The sequence below is a fragment of the Peromyscus californicus genome, unplaced genomic scaffold, assembly GCF_007827085.1.
Source record: "Peromyscus californicus insignis strain IS unplaced genomic scaffold, ASM782708v3 Scaffold_5__1_contigs__length_169319896, whole genome shotgun sequence".
Lineage (NCBI taxonomy): Eukaryota > Metazoa > Chordata > Mammalia > Rodentia > Cricetidae > Peromyscus > Peromyscus californicus.
The window spans coordinates 6,138,001-6,164,390 of record NW_026294573.1 but is presented as its reverse complement, the minus strand read 5'-3'; the positions used below and the strand labels follow the sequence as shown (position 1 = coordinate 6,164,390).

Sequence of the window (26,390 nt, the reverse complement as noted above, 5' to 3'; positions counted from 1 at the left end):
TTGCAGCATGTTGTAAGTTGTTCTTACTACCAGCATGGCTTTAGAACTGGAATGCAGCCGGGTGGTGATGGCTCACGCCTTTAATCCCAGCACTCGGGAGGCAGAGGCAGGTGGATCTCTGTGAGTTTGAGGCCAGCCTGGTCTACAGAGTGAGTTCCAGGCTAGCCAGGACTGTTTCACAGAGAAACCCTGTCTCAACCCCCCCCCCAAAAAAAAAAGAACTGTAATGCATTTGGTTGATTAAAGGGAGGCCACAGGTGTGGGTGGGGGAGTGCAGCAGGCTGGTTCCTAGTACTTTAGAGTGCGTGTTTAAAATTTCAACCTGTTTTGTTAGACTGTTGTAATTGTAGTTGGAGTTCTTGTGAGCATATTATGAGGAGACACACCACCTACTCACGTTTACAGAGGGCTGAGAACTAGGCACTCAATGGTCCTATTAACACTGGGATGAAGTGACACTCCCCTCAGCTATTGTGGAAATAGGATTACCCTCATGGTGTCAGAGCAAGAAGTTGAGTGAGTTTTCTCTTTCTTTCTTCTTACTTGCGCCCCCCCCCCCTTTTGGGGGGTGGTGGAAAGGGTTTAAGCAACAACCTTTCTTACCTTTTTTGTAAATTTTTTTTTTTTTTTTTGGTTTTTCGAGACAGGGTTTCTCTGTGTAGCTTTGCGCCTTTCCTGGAACTCACTTGGTAGCCCAGGCTGGCCTCGAACTCACAGAGATCCGCCTGGCTCTGCCTCCCGAGTGCTGGGATTAAAGGCGTGCGCCACCACCGCCCGGCTCCTTTTTTGTAAATTTTAAAAAAATTTTTAATGAGTTTTCTAGAAGAGGACCTGGAATCTTTTCCATTCCATTGGTTTCTAGTTTGGGTTATAATATCAGAGACCTGGTTAAACAAGTTTTTTAAAAGCAGACAATTGTCTCTGAAAATTGAAATGTCAGATTAAAAGTATAATTCAGTATGTATTAAACGGTTAAGCACTTGCCATTTTAACTACTGATAGAAATTGTAGTAGGAGAAAGCCAGTTGACTTCCCCTTTTACTGACACATGCCTCAGGCATCTGCCATGTTCAGTAATGCATGTGGTTTTAGGATTGCTGAAGTTGAAGTTTTTCTGTGATCCTGGGGTACACTCCAGCACTACCAGTATTGAATATTAACACTATTTCTATGTGTGTCACACAGGAGCATCAACTATGAAGATAATTCATTTTCTTACTCAAACTGGCTTTCTTCCAGTGCTGGGGACTAATCCCAGGATCTTGTGTGAGCTAGGCAAGTACTCTATGGCCTAACTCACTATATCATCAGCCTTTCTGGGTTCCTTCAAAGGGAGATAAAATGCCCATGTAGTTCTCTAGATCTTTGTGATATTCTGACTTGTACCTAACATACTGATTTGTTTTGTACCTGGGTCAGCTCTTTTCTAGGCCAGTCTTGAGCCTCCTGAACTGAGTGAGGTACTTGTGAGATGGAGGCTGGCTCCTACTGCTCTGGAAAGAGAGAGCACCACATTGTATGCAGTTGTTCAGTAATGATCACTCACATTAGCTTTTCCTTCTCTTTACTTTCTTTTTTAAAATTTTTTAAAGATTGATTTTATGCGTATGTGTTTTTTGCTTGCATGCATACATGTATGTTTATGCACCATGTATGTGCCTGGTACCTACAGAAGTCAAAAGAGGTCATCAGGTCCCCTGAAACTGGGGGTATCTGATGGTTGTGAGCCACCATGTGGGTGCTGGGAATTGAACCTGGGTGCTCTGGAAAAGCAGCCAGTGCTCTTAAAGGTTGATCCATCTCTCCAGCCCCTCTTTCTCCTTTTTTTTGAATAAAAAAAATTCACAATAGAATGTAGGCTACCTTTGAACTTGCAATCCCAAGTCATTTCTCCAGTGCTGGGATTAAACTCATGTAACACTTTACTTTGCTTGGCCTGACAGATTTTAAAAAATTTTTTATAAGTATATGGTTGTTTTGCCTGTGTGTTATGTCTGTGTACCACATGTGTTTCTGGGTGTTGGGTCCCCTGGAACTGGAGTTAGATATGGTTGTGAACCAACAACATGTAGGTACTGTGACCCAAACCCAAGTTCCCTATAAGAGCATCCGGTACTCTAAACAAGCACTGAGACATCTTTCCAGTTCTGACTGGCAGAAGCTTTTTATACACAGGTTTGACTGGTTTTCTCTCTAAAGGTCCATAGTAGTCCATAAAAATATCTAGGTAGTAGATATTTTTAGTTTTGTCTTCTCAGTGGTAGCCGTTCACTTGGCCATAGATGTTCCATACACTCATGCTTAACCATGTGTCTTTGTCCAGAAAATACTGGAGAAATTGGCAGAGGCCCAGGGGAAGCTGGGACCCTAGTCTGCCCACCCTGGGGCTAATAGAAGCTTGATTTCCTGGTTTACTTCCTCCTCTCCTGCTGTAAGGACTGAGTTGTGTTTGTGCAGTTAGTGGACAATTGGTATATTTCTTTCCAGTATTTGTTTTGAGCTGGTGAGTTTTTATGCCTGTACCTACACCTATGCTCATATCTGTCTCTAGCTAACCTCTTCTCCTTTTCCCTGTTTCCTAAATGTCCTAACAACCTATTCACTGTAGCTAAAGAGTCTTTATATCTGCTGCTAATGAAAGGTAGGCTTTTTTGTTTGTTTAATCTGGAATTTAGCAAATAGTTGCTGATATGAGAACCTTAGCACTTTTTGTCATGGAATGTTTGATGTCCATTTAGGCGAAAGTGGCTTGCTTAAAGTAGTTCACATTGTAGATGACTTTTTTAACCAGACAGCTATTTGATAATATGTCTTTGTTTCCTGGGAAGTGAGGATGGCACCATGCCATTAAGTATTTACTACTGAAGAATGTTCAGAAATCTAATTGACAGTGGTTCTTAGGAGTCTTTTATTTTATTATTTTTTTAAAGTCTTGCTTATATCGAAACACAGTAGATTAAAATTAACCATGCCACAATTTTCCAATTTTTAAGAAATACTACTTTACTTACTCTGGTGGTGGTGCATGCCTTTAATCCCTGCACTTGGCAGACAAAGGCAGGTGGGTGTCTGTGAGTTCAAGGCCAGCCTGGTCTACAGCGCTGTTATACAGAGAAACCTTGTCTGGAAAAACAAAACAAAAAGAAATACTACTTATTGACAGATATCTAGAACCAGGGTAGTATTTCAGACTTTTAGAGTTTCTGTTGGAAGTGTTACTCATTCAGCTAGTACATTGCTGGCTGACTCCGTTGTTACAAGCCTTAAGCCCAGTGTGATAGCTTGCCGCTGTACTCCCAGCTACTTGGGAGACTTGACAAGAGGATCAGAACCCAGGAATTTGAAACTATCCTGGACAATATAAAGAGGCCCCATCTAGACAACAAAGAATTAAGAATCACTTGTGGTTTCTGTCTGTTTCCTTTTTTAAAAAAATGCTTGTTGGCCTTTTAAAATATGGCAAACTCTCCCTGTAGTCAATCTAATCTTGGCTTCCTGGCCTGACTGTTGTTTTAATTTGTTGATCTTTGTACCTGGTGCTATATAGAGTTTGTGTCATTTGTGAGGCCGCATCTCTCATTTACATTGTCTTTTATAGATAATTGTGATGAGGTCATTTCAGTTCACTGAAAAGTAGATTGTTCTTGGAAAAGGGAGACCCAGCTGGCTTCTTTTTTCTAAGTCTACACTGGCTAGCTGTGCTACTCAGACAAGCTGTTTAATCTGTTAGGGCATGGTTTTCATAGCTGTCAAATCAAGATAACACTCACCATGCTTACTTCTCAGGGTTATTCTCATGTGAAAATAAAGCTCTGTGATGCTGTGTTTTGGAAACTTCACAGTGATAAATAATGTAGGTATGTGGTTTTTCCGGTTGTGTCTGTTCTTACAGAAAACAAGGTGTACCTCCATGGTAGTAGGGTGAACACAGATGGTCCTTGGGTTCAGGCTCCTTCCTGCTCTCTGCTCTGGTGTCTTCAGTGTGGTGGTTTCTTTTGGTCACAAATGGCTACTGTAGCTATAACTGCATCAGACCCAATTCTTTAGGCTACTGTGACTCAAATGTGGCTCACAGATTGAACTGTCAGCAATCCACCATGAGATAAATGCAGAAATGGAAAATAACTGATTAGAAGCTATTAAAGCCAGTTGGTCCTCCTGCAGTGTTTTAATTGTACTTTGTAAAACATTGCTCTGCTGTGGACTCATAGAGACTAGCTCTCCACAGACAGCTGGCTAAAGGCAGGGGGACATGGGCCAGAGCTTTTCATTAGTGTGGCTGACACTGGGTTGCTTGAGTGTTGATTTGGCTCTTCCCCAGGACCTCTTCGTGTTCACACGATGTAAATGACCGCATAAAGCATCTGTAGTTCATGAATCACTATGAAGTACAGCTATCTCCCAGGCCCAGGAGGACTTTGCTGCTGCCTGTCTCCTTGTGGTGGTAGCCCTTTCTTTCCCCACAGAATTAACTGCACCCTAGCTTAGAGCAATCACTTCTTTATGTCTCATTATCAGGTGTGGCTTTCTAGACACTAGGTTTTCTTGGTCTATACTGTGTCTTCCAAATCTATTACATTAATATCTGTCAAGTCTTCCCCTTCTTTTGTTTTAGTTGTTGCTGCCAAGGTGTTTGACCAGGAATCTTGTGCCATCTGAAGTTCACTGTTTGCACAGTGCCTACATCCTCTCATTTCCTGTATGTTAGTAGCTGGATCCAGATGTTGGGTAGTCTTAGGTTCTGATCTATCTGAGCAGAATTATAGTTAGTTGTGTTAGTCACTGTTCTGTTGCTGTGAAGAGACACCATAACCATGGCAACTCTTAGAAAAGAAAGCGTTTACTTGGGGCTGGGCTTATAGTTTCGAGGTTTAGTCCATTATCCTTATGGCAGAAAGCATGGCAGCTCTTGGGTAGACATGATGCTGGAGAAGGAGCTGAGAGTTCTACATCCTGATCCACAGGCAGCAGGAGGGAGAGAGTATCCCTAGGCCTGGCTTGGGCTTCTGAAACCCCAAAGCCCACCCCCAGTGACTCACCTCCTCTAACAAGACGACACCTCCTGATAGTGCCACTCCCTGGTGACCAAGCATTCAAATCTATGAGCCTTTGGGGGCCATTTTTATTCAAACCACTGTATTAGTGTATGGTATTTTTGTCAGAAGCTACATAATACCTGCTTTTATTTTATTTTTTCTGTCCTTTTCCTCAGGAGTTGCAAAATTGTAAGAGTGTATTTCATTTTCACTTATTAGCTAGAGTGAGTTTCTGGGGTGGTGCTCCTGCTAGCCTCCATTTCTTAACCCAGGCACACTTTCTATAGGCACGGCCGTGGGAAAACGGTCTCTCCCCTTTCTTATCTCGTTTCCAAATGCTTCATTAGTGCTTGTAATCCTCAATCCTTAGGGAAGCCAGATTGCCCCATCATTGGTTGGCAGGTGCCTCTTGGCGTTGACACCTGACTCTTTTTGATTGACCTTGGAGCTTGATAGTTTTCTCTTGAACATGCCTACTGCTGAACCACCCTTTCCATGAACATTTCTAGTTTCTTTGACTGGGAAATGATATTTCAACAGCATAATCTAGTTTGGGTTTCATTGCTTCTGGGTTGTTTATTATTTCTAGACCCTTTGATTTATACACAAGTGATGTGAAAATGCATCTGATTTCAGGGGCAAACCTATCAAGTGCACCTTACAGATCCTGATGACACTCCTCACTCACTAAGATCACAGACAGCTTGTGTCTGACTTCAGCTGGAGTCCACCTATACTCACTCTCTCACATAGACATTCTTGGTTCCTAGGACACAGATGATAGAATTAGAACATGTTATAATTATTTTCTTGGTCTCATCTTCCTACAGAATAGTATGTAATAACTACTAATACTGATGGTATTATTCAAAATTCTTAGAACTGTAAAAGAAAAACTTTAGCCAGGCATGGTTGTACACACCTCACCCAGCAAAGCCATGTTTTCGTTTGATGAGAGCATTGTTGTCAAAGTCCAGTGATGATTTCTTTCTCTTACAATTCATGTTGCCTTTACCTAGATGCCTGAGTTTTTCCTGGTCTAATGATGTTAGTAGAGAACATTGGAGAATGATCTTGAACTTCTGATCTTCCTGACTACACAGGAATAATCCCAAGCACAGGGATCACAGTCACTATACAAACAAGCCCTCTCCGATCCCTTCCTCCTTATCCTTCTCCCTTTCACTCTGATTTTTCTTCCTTTTTCCCCCGGACAGTGTGAAGGTGGTGTCCAACTGAAATCCTCTAGTAATCCTGAATAATAGGGTTATAGGATCATACCGCCATATCGGACTGTTTTGTTTTCCCCTAGTAATTTATTTGTTTCTATTTTGTATGCATTGGTATTCTGCCTACATGCGTGTCTGTGTGAGGCTGTCAGCTCTCCTAGAACTGAAATTACTGACAGCTGTGAGCTGCCATGTTGGGACTTGAACCCAGGTCCTCTGGAAGAGGAGCCAGTGCTCCTAACCATCTCTCCAGCCCCTTGTGTTCCTTTTTTTTTTTTTTTTTTTTTTTTTGGTTTTTTGAGACAGGATTTCTCTGTGTAGCTTTTCTCTTTTCCTGGAACTCACTCTGTAGACCAGGCTAACCTCGAACTCCCAGAGATCCGCCTGCCTCTGCCTCCCGAGTGCTGGGATTAAAGGCATGTGCCACCACTGCTCAGCTTGTGCTCCTTTTTTAAAAATGAAAATTACTGTTATCTTTGTACATTGTACATGTCCCCTGTGACACAGCATACACATGGGATAAGAGGACTAGTTAACAGGGGCCAGAGAAACTGCCTGCCTTCTTCAATTTTTTATTCTCTGTTTATTCATTTCTTTTTGTTGCTGGTTTTTCGTGAGGCCATCTATTTGACGGTGTCTTTGTTTTAAGATTGTGTGTTAGGGTCGGGCGGTGGTGGCACACGCCTTTAATCCCAGCACTCGGGAGGCAGAGGCAGGTGGATCTTTGTGAGTTCGAGGCCAGCCTGGTCTACAAAGCGAGTTCCAGGAAAGGCACAAAACTACACAGAGAAACCCTGTCTCGGGGGAAAAGAAAATTGTGTGTTATATTTATTTCTGTTGACATGTTTGCATACATGCTTCTTCAGCACAGATACTGTTCTGCTCTTTATTTTTATTTTTTTTAGCTACATTATATGAAATTAACCTAATTTTTTTTGCGTTTTAAAAAATTACAAATTATTGATTTTATTTTACTTTGGGAAAGAATTTCACTGTATAACTCAGATTAACTTGAGGCTCAGGCTCTGCCTCCGCAGTAGCTGAGCTTACAGATATGCTTCATAATACCACGTTTCTCTTGGTTCTTTTTTGGTAAACTTAATTTTCCTAAATATTTAGACCCATGTGGTTGAGTAATATTATTTCCTTTTAGTTTCAGAACTTTCCTTAGTTGTTTTTCTGTTGTTACTTCAAAAACAAACAGACAAACAAACAAATTCAGTTGGTGATGACATACTCCTTTAATCTGAGAGGCAGAGGCAGGAAGATCTCTGAGTTCCAGGACAGCCTGGGCTGCCCAGAGAGACCATGTCTCCAAAACCTAAAGCCACCACCACCAACAAAACACAGAATAGCAACAACAAAAGTGATGGCCTGGACTGATTTCCCAGTTCTTTCATCCTTTACTTTTAATGGGCCTTTCTCCTTTCTTTGAACCTTTTTTCCCCTGTTTTACTGAACTTGACGTTATTTACGGCGTCTTCCTGCAGCTGAGCCTTGCATTGTGAGAGATGTGCTCCGGGCTGTGGTTAGAGTTCCTAGCTGGCCACACTGTGTCTACTTCATCTACCCTGTCTGCCTAGCCAAACGCTCCCTCCTTTCAACACCTCAGCCCGGCCTCCTTGCTTGTTTGGGGGTTCTTCCTAAGTGTCATATTCCCCAATGCTGCTTTTCGTTTCCTCCCCCGCATGGTGGTTGATGGGAGATTGTCCTGTCCTTGCAGAGTTTGTGTAAACATTTGTGTTTCTTTTGTTGTGCTGTCAGCAGGAGTTTATTTTGACTTACTGTTGATCTGTTTTTATGTGAGGAATGTCTGCAAACTCTGCTGTCCCTGGAGCCATCCTCTCAATATACCTGTGTGTTAGTTTTTATTGAAGTGCCGTTTTATTTAGCCCCAGGACCACAAATACTAATTCCTAAATCTTTTGTGTGCTATCTGTGGTGTCTGCCAGCACTCCAGCATAAAGCCACGTGGGAGGAGCTAGGTACAAACACAAGGCAGACTCAGACAAAGGAATACTTTATCTGTTCACCATAGCTGTCCTTTAATGGCCCAGCCCATGCCAGGTCAGAGCATGCACAGCACTTTGTGTGTCAGGGTGGAGCTTTCCCAAGAAGCCTTCCTAGGCCTGTTTTCTCTAGTAGATATGCAAGGTGGTGTAAGACGATGGCGATGAGACTGTGCCCTTGCCAGCGCTGGCCCCGTGGCAGCAGGGTTATAGTAGAACTTTGAGTGTCCTAATTGTTAGAGAGTATCCAAAACAGGGCAGTGAACTTTTCAGAGAGATTTTACAATGAGCCAAAGGGGGCAACTGCGACAGTCCATGGGCTAGGATATTTGAGAAGACGTATTACTGATCCTTTTAAATATATTCATCTGATGTAATATTTCTTCCAACAATTAGAGATTGAAATTCCCAATTTTCAAATATGTGCAAATACCATTGTAAATTCCATAGCGATTTTGGTGTATGTGCATACATGCTAATATTTATGAATGTAATTGTATGCTTCAAGTAGGAAAAAAAACTTAAAAAATACTTAAGGCGTATTCGATAGATCAATCTTATTATTTATTTTGTGTAAATATATTAAATATCATAATTCTAGGAAATGATACTTTCCAGTATAGGTGACACCATACAAAGTATTAACTTGCCAAAGCAAAACTTTGTTTTTGGCTCCAGGAATATCTAGGAACAAAGTGCTGCTGTTGGCATCCTCCTGAGTCTTAGGATCTCTTGAGGGGCCTAGTAAGGTTCAGACTGTAATTGCTGTACCATGGAGGATCCTGAGGAGTGCATTTGGTCTCTGAGTTAGAAGCCTCCAACAGTGTAGACATTTTGTAGTACTCTGAGGACAGACAGAGAGAAACTGGGAACCTCTTTTCTAGAGCTTGATTTGAAATGTAGCTGCCAGATGCTGATCTCTGCTGTGGCATGGGATTCCATTTTCTTGGTCATCGTTTCATAAAATGTTCCAACAATTTCTTACTGCCAGTTGGAACTCTTGACAGTTTTTCCTTGACATAATGTGGACAGTGGAGCTGGACAGTGATTTCCTGAGCTGCTCTCCTAGTCATTTCTTCCTCATTGTAGAATACGAATGTTCATCAGGTGGCAGTGCTTGTATTATGGATTCATTACCAGGAGTTAGTTGGCCTTCAGTGCTTTCTTTTGAAAAAAGACACAGGAGGAGGGAAATTATCTTGGTCAGTGTTTTGAGATCCTCGTTTGACACCAGTAGGTAGACAACTTGGCTGTGTATTTGTGCAGCTCTGGGGGCTTCCTCCTGTGTAATCCTGCTAAGTGCATGAGCAGCAACACTGGCACAGAGTGGCGTAGCTTTGTCTTGATGGCGCTTTGATCGGGGGCTCCAAGCAAGGGCCTCAAGACCAGTTTCTTTGTTCTCCAGAATTAGAAAATGAATAGATCCTGGACTATTTCCTTGAGTTGTGGACACTTACCAAAAGCAGGGACTCTTACAGGTCTGAGGCTTGGCTTCTTTTTAAATGTCCCTGAAAAAACTCTTCTTTACATGTATTTATTATTTTTCATATAAAAGATCCTTTATTGTTTTGTATTTTAACACAAGGGGCAGATGTCTCTAGCTTTGAACTGGGCTTTATTGTGTGTACTCTCTGCTGAATGTTCTTTCAACTTGGGCAGCTCTCTTTGTTAAAAGGCCAAACCTCTTGGTGAGATGTTCTGGGAAAGAGGATCCCTTGATATTTGAAAGGTGAGAAATCCATTTAAACCATGTGATGGCTTCCAACAGCCCTACCGCTGGCTTCTGCTTGTTTTAATGTAAGTGATAGATGGTCTGGCTGGTTGTGTTCAGTAATTGGATGTGAACTCTGTAATATAAGTGACATTTCATGGCAAATGTGAAGGCCCCATGGATGGTGTTCAGTTTCAGTGTTGCCTGCCTTTAGGTTTAAAGGTAGAAAACCATAACAGAATTTAATTATTGGAACATATATTCAAAGATTAGTTCAATCCATTTGCAGTATCCTTAGCTGTTAGGTAACTCTTTGGTTATTGTGCATGACAGTGAGCATGTGATTTATAATGCCAGCATGTGTAATGCAGGCATAGAAGTGCTAATCAGGCTGTGTGTAAAGAGGACAGCTGTCAGTATAGTCAGCAGTTTCCTGCCATGTAGTCCTCTTGGAAAGACATACCTGTAATCAAGAGGAATTTGTGCAGATAGCAAACAGACAGAAGAATGTTATGAAAATAGTGCTCCTTGCTTGCTTTCAGGAAGGTTTTACTTACACCTTATTAATGACTCCCCTGTTCCCAAGTGTGTGCACAGCCTGCCTGGAAGGTACAGTGTGAACAGGCTTGGGCAATTCAGATTTCCTTTCAGAGCTTTTCTTTTTCTTCCTTCCTTCCTTCCTTCCTTCCTTCCTTCCTTCCTTCCTTCCTTCCTTCCTTCCTTCCTTCCTTCCTTCCTCCCTCCCTCCCTCCCTCCCTCCCTCAGTTCTGGCTGTTGTGGAACTCTCTCTGTGGACCAGGCTGGTCTCGAACTCACAGAGATCCACCTGTTTCTGCCTCCCCAATCCTGGGATTAAAGGCCTGCGCCACCACACCCCAAAGTCCTGGCCAGAGCTTGTTTTATAAGGTAGCTTTGACTAACGTGCCTTACTCTGTAAGAGAATCTTCACATCCTATCATTAAAAGTGCTGTGCACTTCACATTCATAGAAAGTCTAGACATTTTAGGGGTAAAGTTCCCTGTGAAAAGTGATAGAACATTGATGGGGACAAAGACATATGTAGCTTTCTTGTATAAGCTGCTTAGAGTGTGGTGTGCAGGTGCGTGTCTTGGAGTCCAGAGGTCAACATTGGGTGTCCTTACCAGTCCACCTTAACTTTTGAGACATGAGTCTCACTGAACCTAGAGCTCACCAATTCAGCCAGACTGGCTGTCAAGCCATTCTCTGGGCCCTTCCTGGCTTCACTGACATGGTATGCACATGCTCCCAAACCCTGACTCTTTACATGGGTTCTGTGGATCTGAACTCAGGTCATCATGCATGTGTGGCAAGCATGCCACAGACTGAGCTCTATACCTCGTCGCTAGAAGTTAAATGGGGGAAAACTGCCAGATTTTTGTCACTGACCTGTGATTATACAGGCTTGGTTTTGTTTAGTTTTATGAAATAACAGCATAAGGGATTTAAATTTTGACTGTTAGACCTTGTCTGTCAACTATTAGATGGACAGCTATGTTGAAGGTAACAGCAGAAACATACCCAGGTCAGAGGAAAAGAGAAAAACCAAGGCCTGTGGCTGAAGCAAAACAGCCCATGATTTAAAAAACAAAACAAAATAACAACATCAACCCTTAGTTTTGAGGGCCCAGGAGATGACTCAGCAGATGGAGGTTCTTGATATGATGACCTGAGTTCAATCTCCAGGACTCACATGGTAGATGGAGAGCACCAGCTCCCACATGTGTACATGGCACATGTAGACACATAACACATGGCACATGTAGACACATAACACATGCTAAAAATTTCAAAGTTGGTTTTGAATAGAGAATACATGTACACAGTTTGGAAAGTACTAAAAGGTATACTGACATCATCATCCTATTCTAGGACTCTATTTGCCCAAATTGTTTTTCCTTAAAACCCTACCTCATGTAGGTAATCATTGTGAATGGGTTCCTGTGCTTTGATTTAAAGTGTCTCAGTGCATGTGTGTAAATGAACAGAGCAGCTCTAAGATTAGCACACCATTCCACAACTAGTTTCCTGACCAGTGGGAAATTTCCTAAATCTTCTACCCCCCCCCCCTTTTTTTTTTTTTTTGAAACAGTGTCTCATGTAGCTCTGGCTAGCCTGGAACTCACTATGTAGGCCAAGCTGAATTTGAACTCACAGGGATCCACCTGTCCCTGCCTTCTGAGAGCCAGGATTGATGACATGAACCACCACCCCTGGCTCATTCCCCATTTCTAAACGTACATGTCTGCATGATGTTTTACTTTTTAGATGTGTTATAGTTTAATTAGTATCTGTGGATATTAGATCCTTATAGTTATTTTGTGTATGTGCAAGAATATTTTTAGAGGGGGAGGAGAGCTGGGTCAACCATTAAGAGCACTTGCTGCTTTTGCAGAGGACCTGGATCAGTTCCCAGCACTCATTTCAGGTGACTGCATAATCATCTATAACTCCAGTTCTGGGAATCTGGTGTCTTCTCCCGGCCTCTGGGCATTGCACACATATGGTATACATACACATTCAGGCAAACACTTATATATATAAAATAAATATTCAAAAATACTTTGAGAATAAATTGCAGTAAGTGGTACTGCTGGGAAAACAGGTAAATATACTTGTTGTTTTGAGAAATATCCGGGTTTCCTGAACGAGGCAGCTGTGCCAGTGTGTATTTCTTCGAAGGAAGGAATCTGCTTCTCTGTAACATGATCTAGCAGCTTCATCATCTTGGATGTCTGCCAGCCCGGACAGTATCATCTCACTTGGCTTATGTTTTCTCATGATTGTACTTTTAAAAGGATTTATTTTACCTGTGTGTGTGTGTGTGTGTGTGTGTGTGTGTGTGTATGTGTGTGAGAGAGAGACAGAGACAGACAGACAGACAGACAGACAACCAAGGTTGTGTAGGTACCGCTGGAAGCCAGAGGAAGGCATCAGATTCCCAGAGCTGGAGTTAGAGGGGTCTGTAAGCCATCGAATAATGGGTCCTGGGAAACAAGCTCAGGTCTCTGGGAGAGCAGCAGTGCTTTGTAAGTGCTGGACCTGTCTCCAGCCCTTACATTTTACATTTCAGTCTTTGACTTATTATTTAGAATAACTTTGGAATAGAATATGAATAACGAATACAGTTTGACTTTTTCTTATGGCTTCTCAGTAATCTCATAGCATTTATTAAACAGTTGAGATATCTTTATCCTTTATCCTTACAATTGCACGTCACTTTTTCTCTATTGGTGCTGGAATTGAGCCCAGACTAGCCTTGCATGTGCCAGGCAAGTGCCATACCTCAGAGCTGCACCCAACCCTACATGTCACTCACTTGTCTATCCATTTCTAAGGACATCTAAAGGATATTTTTCTGTCCACTTACGAAGTAGCCAAAGTCTCAACCTGCTTTTTCTTTCCATCCTCAGGAACTTCTGAGAAGACTACTAATTTTAAGAAATGTATTACCTACCCAAGGAGATTAAGCAGCAGTATGAACAGATGTTGCTTAAATGATCACTCGATGGCAGGTTTCACTGCTCCTGACTTTCTTCTTTGATATCCAAGCATTTAGTGGTTCTCTGAATATGGGGCCCAGGAGTGGGCCTACTGCTCCTATGGGATGCAAGCTTTGCTGGATCTCTGGATATCATAACCCCCTCCACCATTGTCACTGACCTTTCATAGTACAAACAGGTGCTTATTAAATACTGGTTGTATCGTTTAATGAAAGAATAACTTAAAATGAATTTGCAACTATTTTTCCAGTTGTTTTCTTTGTTACCATAAGTTATTTCTCTTCTGGAAGTTTCAAGAGACTGTTTTACATCTTTACCTGGTGATTGGTTTGATTTTTACATTGGGGTTTTTAATCCATAGTTGTGCCTGGCTGCAGGTAGAAGTATTGCAGCTGACATGGAGCGGTTTTGTCTGTGTAAACTGGTGTGTGTGTGTGTGTGTGTGTGTGTGTGTGTGTGTGTGTGTGTGTGTGAGAGAGAGAGAGAGAGAGAGAGAGAGAGAGAGAGAGAGAGAGAGAGAGAGAGAGAATGGAAGAAAAACTTGAGATTAGGTCGTTATTTTATAATAATTTGGTGTGCCAACTGTTTCAGCACAGCAGTGTTGATTCTGTGAGCTGCCCTTTGTGGTAATAGAAGTGCTCCTATCTTGATTATGGGGTGATAACAGAAATTATGTGTATTTCTCAAAGTTATTCAGTATTAAAAATCAGTTAATTTTATTGTATGTAAGTTATACTTCAATAATTGAAAAATAACCTAAAAGTTAAAACTTGTTTTTCAAAAATAAGGACAACTATTTCAAAGAAAAAGTTATTGTAAGACATTAACATTAGTGCTGGAGCAGGTGGAGATTCTTTTTGACAAAATCCCTATTTTAAAATGATTTGTGGCTCTTGGAATTTCCTTCATTATCACCAACTCCCCCCCCCCCCCTACAGTTTTTTTCTTTTTAAAGCATTTTCCTAGCCCTGCTTACAGTTGACTGAATATACTGATGGATTACCCAGGGATTAACCAAATCTTCCTGCTTTCTGTTTCTCCTGTCCAGCAGCCAGTGGTCCTTTGTTGTCTGACATGTGGACTGAGCCAAGCTTTCAGGGCATGTTTGTATAAGAAAATGGTGTAGGAAGTAGACCAACAGGTATTAGAGGGTGCAGTCTGTGTTTGGTTTGAGTCAGTAGGGAGAAGAAAAAATAATTAAGCCACCTAAAACAGAAAAAACAAATTTACATAAAACAGAAAATGTAACTTTTCAATGTTCCTACTGACTTTGTTCTTTCTTAACCCAACTATTTGAATTTATTTATGGTCAGTTAGGAGTATTTGTTGCTGTAATTAGACTTCTTTTATTATATGGGCAAACTATATTTAAATAAACAGTGACTTCCAAATTTGCAAAGTCTTAAGCACCCCTTAAAGTGCAAATATTTGTTCTGTGAAAAGCTATTTTACCATGTTAACCAGATCCGCCATCTTGGAGTAATTCAGAAAGCAGAACAGAGAGCCTAGAACCTGCAGCTGAGCGGTGTTGCTGGGCTTCTTCACAGTAGATGTGCTCGGTTTCAGCTAGAGTCTGGCAGGGGCAATTGGTGCAGCTTGCTGACTTCATCTGGAGAGCAGCTGGGCTTAAGTGTAATGCAGGGTCACATCAATTCCATACTGATACCAAGACTTCATGTGCCTTTTCATGTGGGTCCTCTCACAAGTATATCTCACAAAGGATGGATACTGTAGGACCTTTGAGGTCAGAAACAGAAGCAGAAACAAGAATATGTTTTAGGCCAGTCAGAGTCGGAAAAGCTGAGGCCAGGGGACTGAGAATTCTAGCTCCAGAAGAAAGTGAAAATAAAAGTATTCCTCATTTTCTGATTTTGTTTGTTGAAAATGTAGTCTTGCTGGCTGTGGTGGTGTTCAGGAGGCAGAGCCGAGTGGATCCCTGTGAATTTGAGGTCAGCCTAGTCTACATACATAGTGAATTCCAGGACAGCCAAGGCTACATACACAGTGAGACCTTGTCTCTGAACAGAACAAGGACTGGGAAAATAGATTAGCATTTAAGCACACATACTGCTCTCCCAGAGAACCCAAATTCAATTCCCAGCACCTGTGGTGGTATTGTGTTCCCCAAAATATTGTGTACCTTAATAAACTTATCTGGGGTCAGAGAACAGAAAAGCCACAAGATACTTAGGCTAGAAAATATTAGCACACGCCTTTAATCCTAGCATACCAGAGACAGAAATCCCTCTGGATATCTGTGAGTTCAAGGCTGCATTGGAAACAGCCAGGCATGGTGACTCATGCCTTTAACCCCAGAAAGCAGCCTTTAATCCCAGGGAGTGGTGGTAGAAAGCAGAAAGGTTTATAAGGCGTGAGGACCAGAAACTAGAGGCATTTGCCTGGTTAAGCATTTGGCTGGTTAAGCATTCAGGCTTTCTAGCAGCAGTTCAGCTGAGAGCCATTGGGATGAGGACACAGAAGCTTCCAGTCTGAGGAAACAAGACCAACTGAGGAATTGGCAAGGTGAGATAGCTGTGGCTTGTTCTGTCTCTCTGATCATCCAGTGTTCACCTCAATAACTGGCTTCAGGTTTGATTTTATTAATAAGAACTTTTAAGACTCATGCTACATCCAGTGGCTCACAACCATCTGTAACTCCAGCTCCAGGGGCATCTGATGCCTCCTGGCCTCTGTTGGCCTCTGCACTCATGTGCACATACCCACACACAGAGGTGCACATATAGTTAAAAGTACAGCAATTTTAAAAATTAACTCAACTAATTTTTAAGAATTTATTCGAGGGCTGGGCATGGTGGCATCTTTAACTCCAGCACTCAGGAGGCAAGTGCAGGTGGATCTCAGTGAGTTTGAGACCAGCCTGGTGTACATAGTCAGCTCCAGCCAGAGACCCTGTCTAAAAAGGGTGTGGGGAAGATTTTGGGGACTAATAATTTTGAGGACATAAAACTCATGTTGACTAATAGAAATCTTCTTCAGTGGCTGGGTGGTGGTGGCTCACACCTTTAATCCCAGCGCTCAGGAGGCAGAGCCAGGTGAGTTCGATGCCAGCCTGGTCTACATAGAGAGTTCCAGAACAGCCAGAGCTACACAGAGAAACCCTGTCTAGAAACTCCCCCCACCCCCCCAAAAAAAAAAATCTTATTCAGAATATTTTGCCATCAGGTTTTGACAGCAAAATCTCTGAGAGATGTCTTTAACCCTAAATTGGTCTTTTGTTTGTTTGTTTGTTTGGGGTTTTTGTTTTGTTTTATTTTTTGAGACAGGGTTTCTCTGTGTAACAGTCCTGTCTTGCCTGGAACTCACTTTGTATGCCAGGCTGGCCTCGAACTCAATGAGATCCACCTGTCTCTGCCTCCCAAGTGCTGGGATTAAAGGCATGAGCCACCACTGCCTGGCTTTTGTTTTTAAAATAAAATGCTACTATGATCGTAAGATGTTAAATTCAACTTGTAAGCCTTCTAGTATTTCAATGCCCTGTGGTCCAAGTGTCTGAGTTGCTGTCCTATTGCTGTGAAGACACATCATGACTAATTTATAGAAGAAAACATTTAATTGGGTGCCGGCTTACAGTTTAATAGGTTAGTCCATGATAGCAGCAGGCACAGCGCTGGAGCAGGAGCTGAGAGGGGGCTCTCCTCAGATAGCTACTGTCTGATCTGTGAGAGGGAGGCTGAGAGAAAGGGCCTGGTGTGAGCTCTTGAAACCTCAACCCCACCCCCAATGACATGCCTCCTCTGACAAGGCCACACTTTGTAATTCTTCTAAACAGTCCACCAACTGGGAACTAGACATTCAAATCTATGAGCCTGTGGGGCCATCCTCATTCAGATCACCACATGAGATTTCCACCTTTTTTTTTAAAACACCTTGTCTCTGATATATAGGGAGCCCTGTGACTTCCCTGTCTGTCCCCCACATGGCTAGCACGGTTAACTGTCACCACTACCACTCATAATAAGATGACAAATTTTAGGTTATTTGGGCTTGAGTTTTGATAAAAGAAGTTCTTAAAGAAGTCAGAGCTTTGGTAGAAACTTAGGGACATGAGGTAGATTCTCACTGAGCTGTCTGTGAAGAGCTATCTCCTCTCCTTGTATGAGAGACAGACATGCTTTGGACCAAATAGAAAATTTGTGCTTATCTGCTGTGACCTTAGCTCCTGGAGTAAACATAGTGTTTAGGTGAGAATTAATTAATTTTTATTTTGGCTATCAGTTTTTGGAGATCCAAATGTATGATCTTACATGCAGAATTGAGCCTTGAAACCCAAAGATTGAGCTTTTTCAAAGCCCGAGTCTAATGTTTAGTGGATTAGCAGTGTCCTCTAGAGAGACAGAACCAGTGAGATAAATAAAAAGTGGGGGGATGGGGTTCATAGGGATGGCTCACATCACCCCTTTATGGAAGTATTGAGATCTTCTCGTGGGCCACCTGCACACTGGAGACCTGGGGAAGCTGGAGGTGTGGCTCGGTGGGTGTGGGACCTTAGAGTCAGAGAAGCTAAGGCTGTGGAACTGAGAGCACCACACGCAGCTCCAGCAGAAAGTGGATTGGCCCTTGCTGTGTTCTTAGTGTGTCCAGGCCCTAAGCTGATAGGATGACGCTACCACTGTGAGGGTGGGTGTGTCTTCCTCGGCCCACTGTCACACACTGCCTCCAAAGGCTCTTGTACAGACCCTCACAGAAGTAGTACATTGCTGTCTGTCCTTTCGCCACTCAGATACCCGGTATTAATCCTGGCCATTAACCAGCCAAGAATAGTGTGTATGGTGGCATATACAAGAGTATTCTTTAGTTACTGTGTCTCACAGCACATTTCAAATCCCTCTTTACGTATACCTCATCTGTGTGTGCATTTAGTATTATGACAACACAGCCAAGCATTGTGGCATGCACCTGCAGTCCTCGTACGTGAGAGGTTCAAGATCAGTCTACATAGTTTATGACCAGCCTGGGTCACATGAAACCTTGTTTCACAAAGTAAGTTTACAATAAAGGCCAAGAAATAGAAATAGATCTCCCTACTACAAATACAGTAGCTAATTGCCTGAAAAATGTCACTGTTCATATGCAGTGTAAAACTAGGTAGACAGAACCTTAGTAAGTTTTGACTCTATAATTAGCAGTTGAGGTGGTTTCAATTTTGTGCGTGCGTGTGTGTGTGTGTGTGTGTGTGTGTGTGTGTGTGTGTGTGTGTGTGCATGCGTGTACATACGAGTACCTGTGCATCCATGGGGGCAGTTACATGCTCAACTGTGCAGGCATGTGTTGAAGCCAGAGGTTATCATCAGTATCTCAGTCACTTCTTCACCTTATTTGTGTGTGTGTGTGTGTGTGTGTGTGTGTGTGTGTGTGTGTGTTACACACACATTGTGTGGTTGCTCATGCCTTAAATTTACATGTATTTTTCAGTTGAGGGAGAGTCAAGCCATTGATGTAGAAGAATCCCAGTGTTAACCTACAGACTTCCCACCACCACTTCCCCCACAAAACCCAGCAACTCTTGTGACTCCCTCCTATCCCTACCCAGCAAATAGCTGTGCCCATCTTTGGTGGATCCTCTAGTTCTGTATTATCCTACCTCCTGGCCTGCGTTTCTGTGTGAATTAAGCTGATGGGAAAGCTTTAACTTCCTAGTGGATGTTTCTTTCTCCTTCAGGATTACTGCCCAGGGTGCTTTCACTCTGGAAGTTTCCTCTTGGTTCAGTATTTAGTGAAGGCCATACATCTCGGAGATTTATGTTAGTGTTCAATTGTGTCATTAGTAAGTAGTGAGCATGCTATTGGAAACACTTGATCTGCTCCTGGGGTTCTTGCAGTGATGAGCCTCCTACACCTCTTGTCTTTCTGTTGTCGTCACTGCCTTTCGCATTGAGGCTGAGAACAGTAAAGCCTGTGGCTGGTTCTTTTCCTGTGTAGAACAGTGACAGTAATCAAGGTTTACTGAGGCTAACCATTCAGCTTCTAGAGTGGACCCAGTCTTCATAGCCTAGTGAAGGAGGAGTAAGATAATATGTGAAAACTGAGGCCAGAGGTTATTTACACACAGTCAGAGTTTAGCACATTGTAAAGCCAGGGTTCAGACTCAGGTAGTTTGGGCTGAACCACATGATTCCTGAATTTATTTTTTGGTTTTAATTTTCTGTGACTTTGAGTAAGTCTTTGACTTATGAGGAGTAGCAATCAGACGAGGCCTTCCTATGGTTAATGTTCACCAACCCCCAGTATGGTGTGGCCATTGACCTAAGAGGTGCTCCCCCTGCAGCAGACAGTGTCCTCTAGAGAAGACATTCCTTTCCACACTGTAGGATGGTAACACTAGCCAACACCAGTGAACAAATGCACCGTAGTTCCATTTGGTCTGCTGGGTCTGGTCTGGGGAAGACATTTAGTTATAAAAATTTAGTTATAAACATAAGTGACCCCAGAAATCAGTTGGCCTTCCCATCCCATCACGTTTTGAGGGCCCCAGGATACTAAGGTAACTAGTAATTACAGACAGAAATGCGGTCTTCCCATACGGTTTTAGCCTTGTACTCTGAAATAGCTGTCTGCATTCCTTTATAGATTGTTAGTCTTCTATTAAATCACTAGCCTATTTAGAAACTTGGTTTCATCTGACTCTACTTGTGTTGTGCTATTTCTGTGGAAGTAGGCTTTTAAGTGCTGGTGTTTTTGACGCAATACTGCCGCCCCCTGGCCATTGAACAGGACTGCATCAGGAGCTCCAGCAGCTTTTTACGAGTTGGAGGTCAAATAAGCCAGAGTAGATTTTTGTTTTGTTTTGTTGTATGAAATCAATGGGCACATTTGGGTCATTTAGTAACTAGTAATGTAGAAATGGCACATCTAACTAATGGTTTCTAGAATCTCTGGATAGGTTCAGAAAAAAACAAAAACAAACAAACAAACAAAAACCAGACAACTTAAAATTGCCAGCCATTGAACCCAAAGAGTCTTTCTGTTGCAGTTCAGGTTTTCAGGCATCGTATACATGTTGCAGGAATACGTGCTTAAATCTTAGAGCACAGTTGCTGGGGCTGCTGGTAACCTGAACTCTGGCTGCTCTGGGAAATACTCCTTTGTGTGAGCTTGTGAGCATCTGCTGGAGATCAGCACCCCCTTATACAAGGCTGTTCTGGAGGAGGAATGGCTCCACAGTTCCCCACAGGGCTCTTTGCAGACAAGGGGCTTTTCTTTAAGGATTCACCTGGTGCTGTCTTTACACTTTTCACTAGTTCTTTAAATTATTCTCATTTACAGGACAAAAGAGAAACTCAGAGTCCTACAAAGTCATGAGAGTCACACAGGTGTGGGTAGTGATGGCACTGGGAGTTCGTGGTGACAGGCTTGCCTATGTTTTCTGTAGTGCTTGGGTCAGGTTTCATGTGACCATTCTGGCTTTGGATTCTGTAAAATCATCATTGTCATCAACATCATCATCACCATCATCATCATCATAATGTGGTGATATTGTGTTCCTCAAAATATTGTGCACCCTAATAAACTTACCTGGGGTCAGAGAACAGAACAGCCACTGGATACAAAGGATAGGAAATGGTGGCACTCACACCTTTAATCCTAGCATTCCAGAGGTAGAAATCCCTCTGGATCTCTGTGAGTTCAAGGCCACACTGGAAACAGCCAGGCATGGTGACACACACCTTTAATCCCAGAAAGCGAGCCTTTAATTCCAGGGAGTGAGGCAGAAAGCAGAAAGATATATAAGGCGTGAAGACCAGAAATTAGAAGCTTTTGGCTGGTTAAACTTTTAGGCTTTTGAGCAACAGTTCAGCTGAGATCCATTCTGGATGAGGACTCAGAGGCTTCCAGTCTGAGGAAACAGGACCAGCTGAGGAACTGGCAAGGTGAAGTAGCTGTGGCTTTTTCTGCTTCTCTGATCTTCTAGCATTCACCCCAATACCTAGCTCCAGGTTTGTTTCTATTAATAAGACCATTTAAGATTCCTGCTACAATCATCTTTTAGATCCATGGTTTTCAACCAACTTTGACTTCATTTTCTCCAGAGAGAGAGAGAGAGAGAGAGAGAGAGAGAGAGAGAGAGAGAGAGAGAGAATTAGCAATGCTTAGAGATGTTTTTAGCTGCCACAATTTGGGGAGGGCGCTCCATCCAACAGTGGCAGGGCAACAGAATTATCTGGCCCCATGTCAGTGGTGCAGAAAGAAAAGGCTTATAATATGGTGTATCTTGTTTCGGTGAGTTCATACTGGGCACCCCAACAGGCCTTGGGGTTCTGTTTTTCCTTACTAGTAACGTCTCCTTGGTCCTGCTTTTTATTCTCTCACCTGGGGGTGAAATGGAGGGACAAGTATTTTTCTGGAGTCTTGGCAGAATAAGCCTTAGGCCAACAAGGTGCATGTGGTGCAGTCACATGTTCTGTTCTTCGAAGCCTTTAACTGCACTCTTCATGCCTGATGCATTGTATGTACCTCAACACCTGTATATGGGGTCAGAGGTGAGTTAAAAGATTCCATCTGTCTTGTAAACCCACTGAAGGCCAGACTGCAGCCAGGATTTGGCTTCTTTTCAGTATCAGCATGGAGTGTTCTGTGCTGTGTGCTGATATTTCTTTCTGGTCTCTGCCTTTGCTTAGAAGGAATGCACTGAGGTCTTTCCCATCTTCCCCCAGGTTATACATTGCTTTCATGGTTTCCCGAAGAAGGTGCTGCTCCTTTCTTTAAACTATGCATTCAGTGCTTTTTCTGTGAACCTTCATAGTTTGTCCTTAGTTTTTCTTCTGTAGACTAAACAGTGCAAACTAATTTTTGCCATTAAACCTTTCAGTGTATAAGTATGAATGAATAAAAACCAAGACCTACACACTATCCTTTGTAGGCAGAGTCTGTTTAATGTAAGCCAGTAGTGTCAGCCTGTTTTTGTACTCGTGCCTGTTTGACAGTTGATGAAAAGGAAGAATTGTGGTGTTTAGGATATTGACTGTAGGGTAGCCCTCCACATTCTGAGTTCTGTTAAGACTGAGGAAAGTTCTTTCTTCCCCTGCCCTTGCTCATCTTTTAGTGCAGCCTGTATTTGTCCCTTTATTAAACCACGATGTGTCTTCCTTCATTCAAGATTCCTGACGTGTTTCAGAATTAGGTTGTCTTCTTTACAAACATGAGGCATTTTTTTGAGCTTTGGTCTCTTCACTTGTGGTCAGTGAGCCTGTGAAAAAAGGTAAAAGCTACCAGGAGAGACTTGTCCTGCCTTTCCCTTGGGTTGAAGCTGCTTTATGAATCCCAGGGAACTTCAGTGCTCTCTGGGTTGAGCTGTTTCCACAGCCTAGTGCACAAGCAGTGTACTTCAAGCTGTACCTTGTAGGCCTCAAATAGAAGAGGCAGTATCTGGTTCCCTACATTTTGATTGAGCTGAAAACAAAGTTAACTTTCAGAAATACATGGGTAGTTGTCCTACAGTCATTTACAGGACGATGGTCAACGTGGGGCTCTTTATTTTTTACCAGTAGTTATGTATAAGCTGTTTTTCCTCAGGAGTCAGAGGTAAATAAGGCAGGTCCTATTGTATGGACGTACATTCTCATCACGACCTATTGCCCGTGGTGTGCTTCGTGATTTTGGCATGCGGCAGTGACTTCCATACAGTTCTGTGGCCCACAGTGGAGGGAGAATTTGAGACAGTTTGTGACAGGCAAACCCTGGAGGGGAAGAGACTGTCAGGTGTCTCTGGGTAAGTTCTTTCCAGCTTGTTACTTTTAATATGACTCAACAGTGTGCTCTGATTATTATTTACCAGAATGGTAAGGATTAAGGTAGAAGTATGTACTCATGTAGTACTCTGCATTACCATTAAAGAGAAATGTAATACTGAATGAATTAGTCACACTGAGAAGCTTCAAGATCCGTCTCTCTTGTTTCCTGAAATGAGCAATCTTGAGGGTTGTGGTCTGAGGGGTGTGGTGGCAGGGGACGCAGGGGTTGTGCTGTTGGTGGTCATTGGTTTTCTGCTCTGCACAGGGCTTTTGGTCATAGGTATGATATGCACTTGCAGGCACCTGAAACCTGTTCCTAATGCTGTTAGATTTTCCTTTTCAGAGTAAGAGGGACCATCTACTCATGAACGTCAAATGGTACTACCGTCAGTCTGAAGTTCCAGATTCTGTCTATCAGCATTTGGTTCAGGATCGGCATAATGAAAATGGTACGTATACCCTCTCGATGCCATGCTTTTCAATCTTAGCTTTGGGTAAAGCACTTTTTAAAAACACCATTTAAATAGAGATTGCCTCTGATAGCATTTCTCTCCAAAGAACGTTGCTGGATCCTCTCACCCTTGCTTTTGCATTATTTTTTCGTTTTTCTTAAAAACAAACAACAGAAGAGGGAGGCCAAGAGAGCTATCACACTGATTAAGAGCATTTACTGCTCTGGTAGAGGATCCAGATTCAGTTCTCGGCACTCACATCAGGCAGCTCTCAACTGCCTGTAACTCCAGTTCCAGTGGATCCAGTATCTGTGGCCTCCATGGATACCTGGTGCACATCAAACACATACATGCATATACATGATTTTAAAATCTTTAAGAAAATACCCTCCCTCCCCAAAAAAACCAGCAAGAAAAACTCTTTGAGTATGTGCTGATGCACACATTTTTTAAAATTGGAGTAATATCGTTCTTTAAGCTCCTATTTAACTTAGTGACCGGCAGTGTTAAAGCCCTGTAAGCCTTTGTCATTTGTCCTTCCAGGAGCTCGTGTGCTGTGCTTCCCCATATCCCAGGCAGAGAGCCCATGTTCAGAAGAAGCTTTGAATTACACTGTGGAATGTGGGTTAGGAACTGCCTTCAGAACAGAGGACGATAGTTTCTGGCAGCTGATTTCCACCTTTGCCTTTTATGTCTGAGCCAACACTCAGAACTTTATGGACATATAGAAGTCCTGTATAAATGTAATGTATGCAACATTTATGCAGGTGTTTAGTATCGCCACCATGCCCTTTTGAGAGGAGCCTTGTGCTCCTAGTCCCAATAGTCATATGAGGCTGTGTAAGGTGGCTTGCTCTGGCATTCTGTGTGAAGAGGTTGAGTTCAGAGAGGCTGTGGGAGTTGTGCTGGAGCAGCCAAGGATATATTATCTGTGTTCCCTGACTCACATTGCTTCTCTGATAGGCCCCAGCCACAGTGAGCTTTTAATAGACTTTTGAAAAACATCTTTGAAAAGATAAAAGTCAATTAAATTATGATTTTTTTCTTTCTTTCTTTTTTTTTTAAAATAGCTTAATAATTCTTTTCAGTCCAGTCAGTGTGTGGCTTCATTCCATTTTGGAATATTTGGCAGTATACAAATAGATGGGGGCCAGATGTGGTAGTGCACTTGGGAGGGAGAGGAAGGAGGATTATCAGTTCAAGGCAGTCTCAGTTACATAGCAACTTGAAAGCCATCCTGGACTGAGACCCTGTCACTCAGAAACAAACAGATAGAAAACATAAAAAGGACAGGTTCTCTAAACATAGAGTCATCATGTATCTTAGGGCCAGCAAAATGGCTCAGCAGGTGAAACTGCCTGCTGCCAAGCCTGATGACCTACGTTCAGTCTCCAGACCAACATGGTGGAAGAGGAGAACTGACTCCCACAAGTTGTCCTCTGACCACTAAATACATTGCTGTGGAATGTGCTTGCCCAAATATAAGCACATATGCCTGTACATGCTCACAAAATAAAACAATAAATAAAATTAAGAAGTTGTTTTTCTTAAAAAATATAGTTAACAAATTGCTGGGATGTGGCAGTGTATTTCTCTCTCTCTTTTTAAATTGTGCTTGTTAAGGCATTTCAGGACACAGAAGGACTTGGTAAAAGGTCTGGTGAACAGTCTAACAGTTGTCAAAGCTGTACATTGTGTTCTTCTGTTATTCCTGCTACATATCCCATTCCCTATTGGCAGTACGCAGATAATAACTAGGTTTTGTTATTTGTCTTTAGTAGGAGGTAAACCTGAGAAAAAAGCTTAGCAAAAATTTCCTACTTGTTTTGGGAAACTCTATTTTAATATCTTCTTATTTGGTTAACTAATTACTTTTCTTTTGTTTGTAGATTCTGGAAGAGAACTTGTCATCACAGATCCAGTCATCAAGAACCGGGAACTCTTCATTTCTGATTATGTTGACACGTACCATGCTGCTGCCCTGAGGTGAGGATCTAGGTGTCAGGGGAGTGTGGAGGGTGGGAGCTGGGTGCTTTGATTTGCTTTGGTAGTCATGGTACCCAGTCAGAGCACTGATGATCTTGCCAAGAGAACATCCCACTGTCCCCTGGGGTCACTGATTTCCAGAGGTTGCTGGCATCTCTGCTAGCCCCACTGGACCTCTTTCTGTGTTTTTCTTCTGATTTGTTTACATGTTTTCTAATTAGTGTGTCTTACTGGGAAATTACTCTCCTAGTATTATTTGCTTAAGTTTTTAGGCTAAAATGTTCTGCCATTAACTTCATAAAGGTCAAGCCCTACTGCCAGAAAGATGGAGGGAGAAAACAACCTAAAAAATACAGGTAAAACAAGTATGCCAGCGTGCTAAGTATAGAAAGCCTAAGGATTTATAGAACATTTTACTAGTTCTTCTTCCAGTTTTTCTTGTTTTTGAATATTTTTGTTAAAAATCATGCTGAGCCGGGCAGTGGTGGCGCACGCCTTTAATCTCAGCACTTGGGAGGCAGAGGCAGGCGGATCTTTGTGAGTTTGAGGCCAGCCTGGTCTACAGAGCGACATCCAGGAAAGGCGCAAAGCTACACAGAGAAACCCTGTCTTGAAAAACCACCCCCCCCCCCCCAAAAAAAAAACACGCTGAAGAGTAGGGGGATATATTGAACGTACAATCTGAAACAGAAGGGAC

At 42.5% G+C, this 26,390-nt stretch overlaps 1 protein-coding gene across 6 annotated transcripts in view; it reads left to right on the top strand.

The window, feature by feature from the left end:
- Positions 1-26,390, top strand: part of Rere (arginine-glutamic acid dipeptide repeats) — a 363,675-nt gene that overhangs the window by 179,242 nt on the left and 158,043 nt on the right. For all 6 annotated transcript variants that reach the window (XM_052717717.1, XM_052717716.1, XM_052717712.1 and 3 more), the window contains 2 exons: positions 23,599-23,704; positions 25,597-25,693. In XM_052717717.1, coding sequence (XP_052573677.1) covers positions 23,599-23,704; positions 25,597-25,693 — 203 coding nt within the window. The remainder of the gene's footprint in view (positions 1-23,598; positions 23,705-25,596; positions 25,694-26,390) is intronic.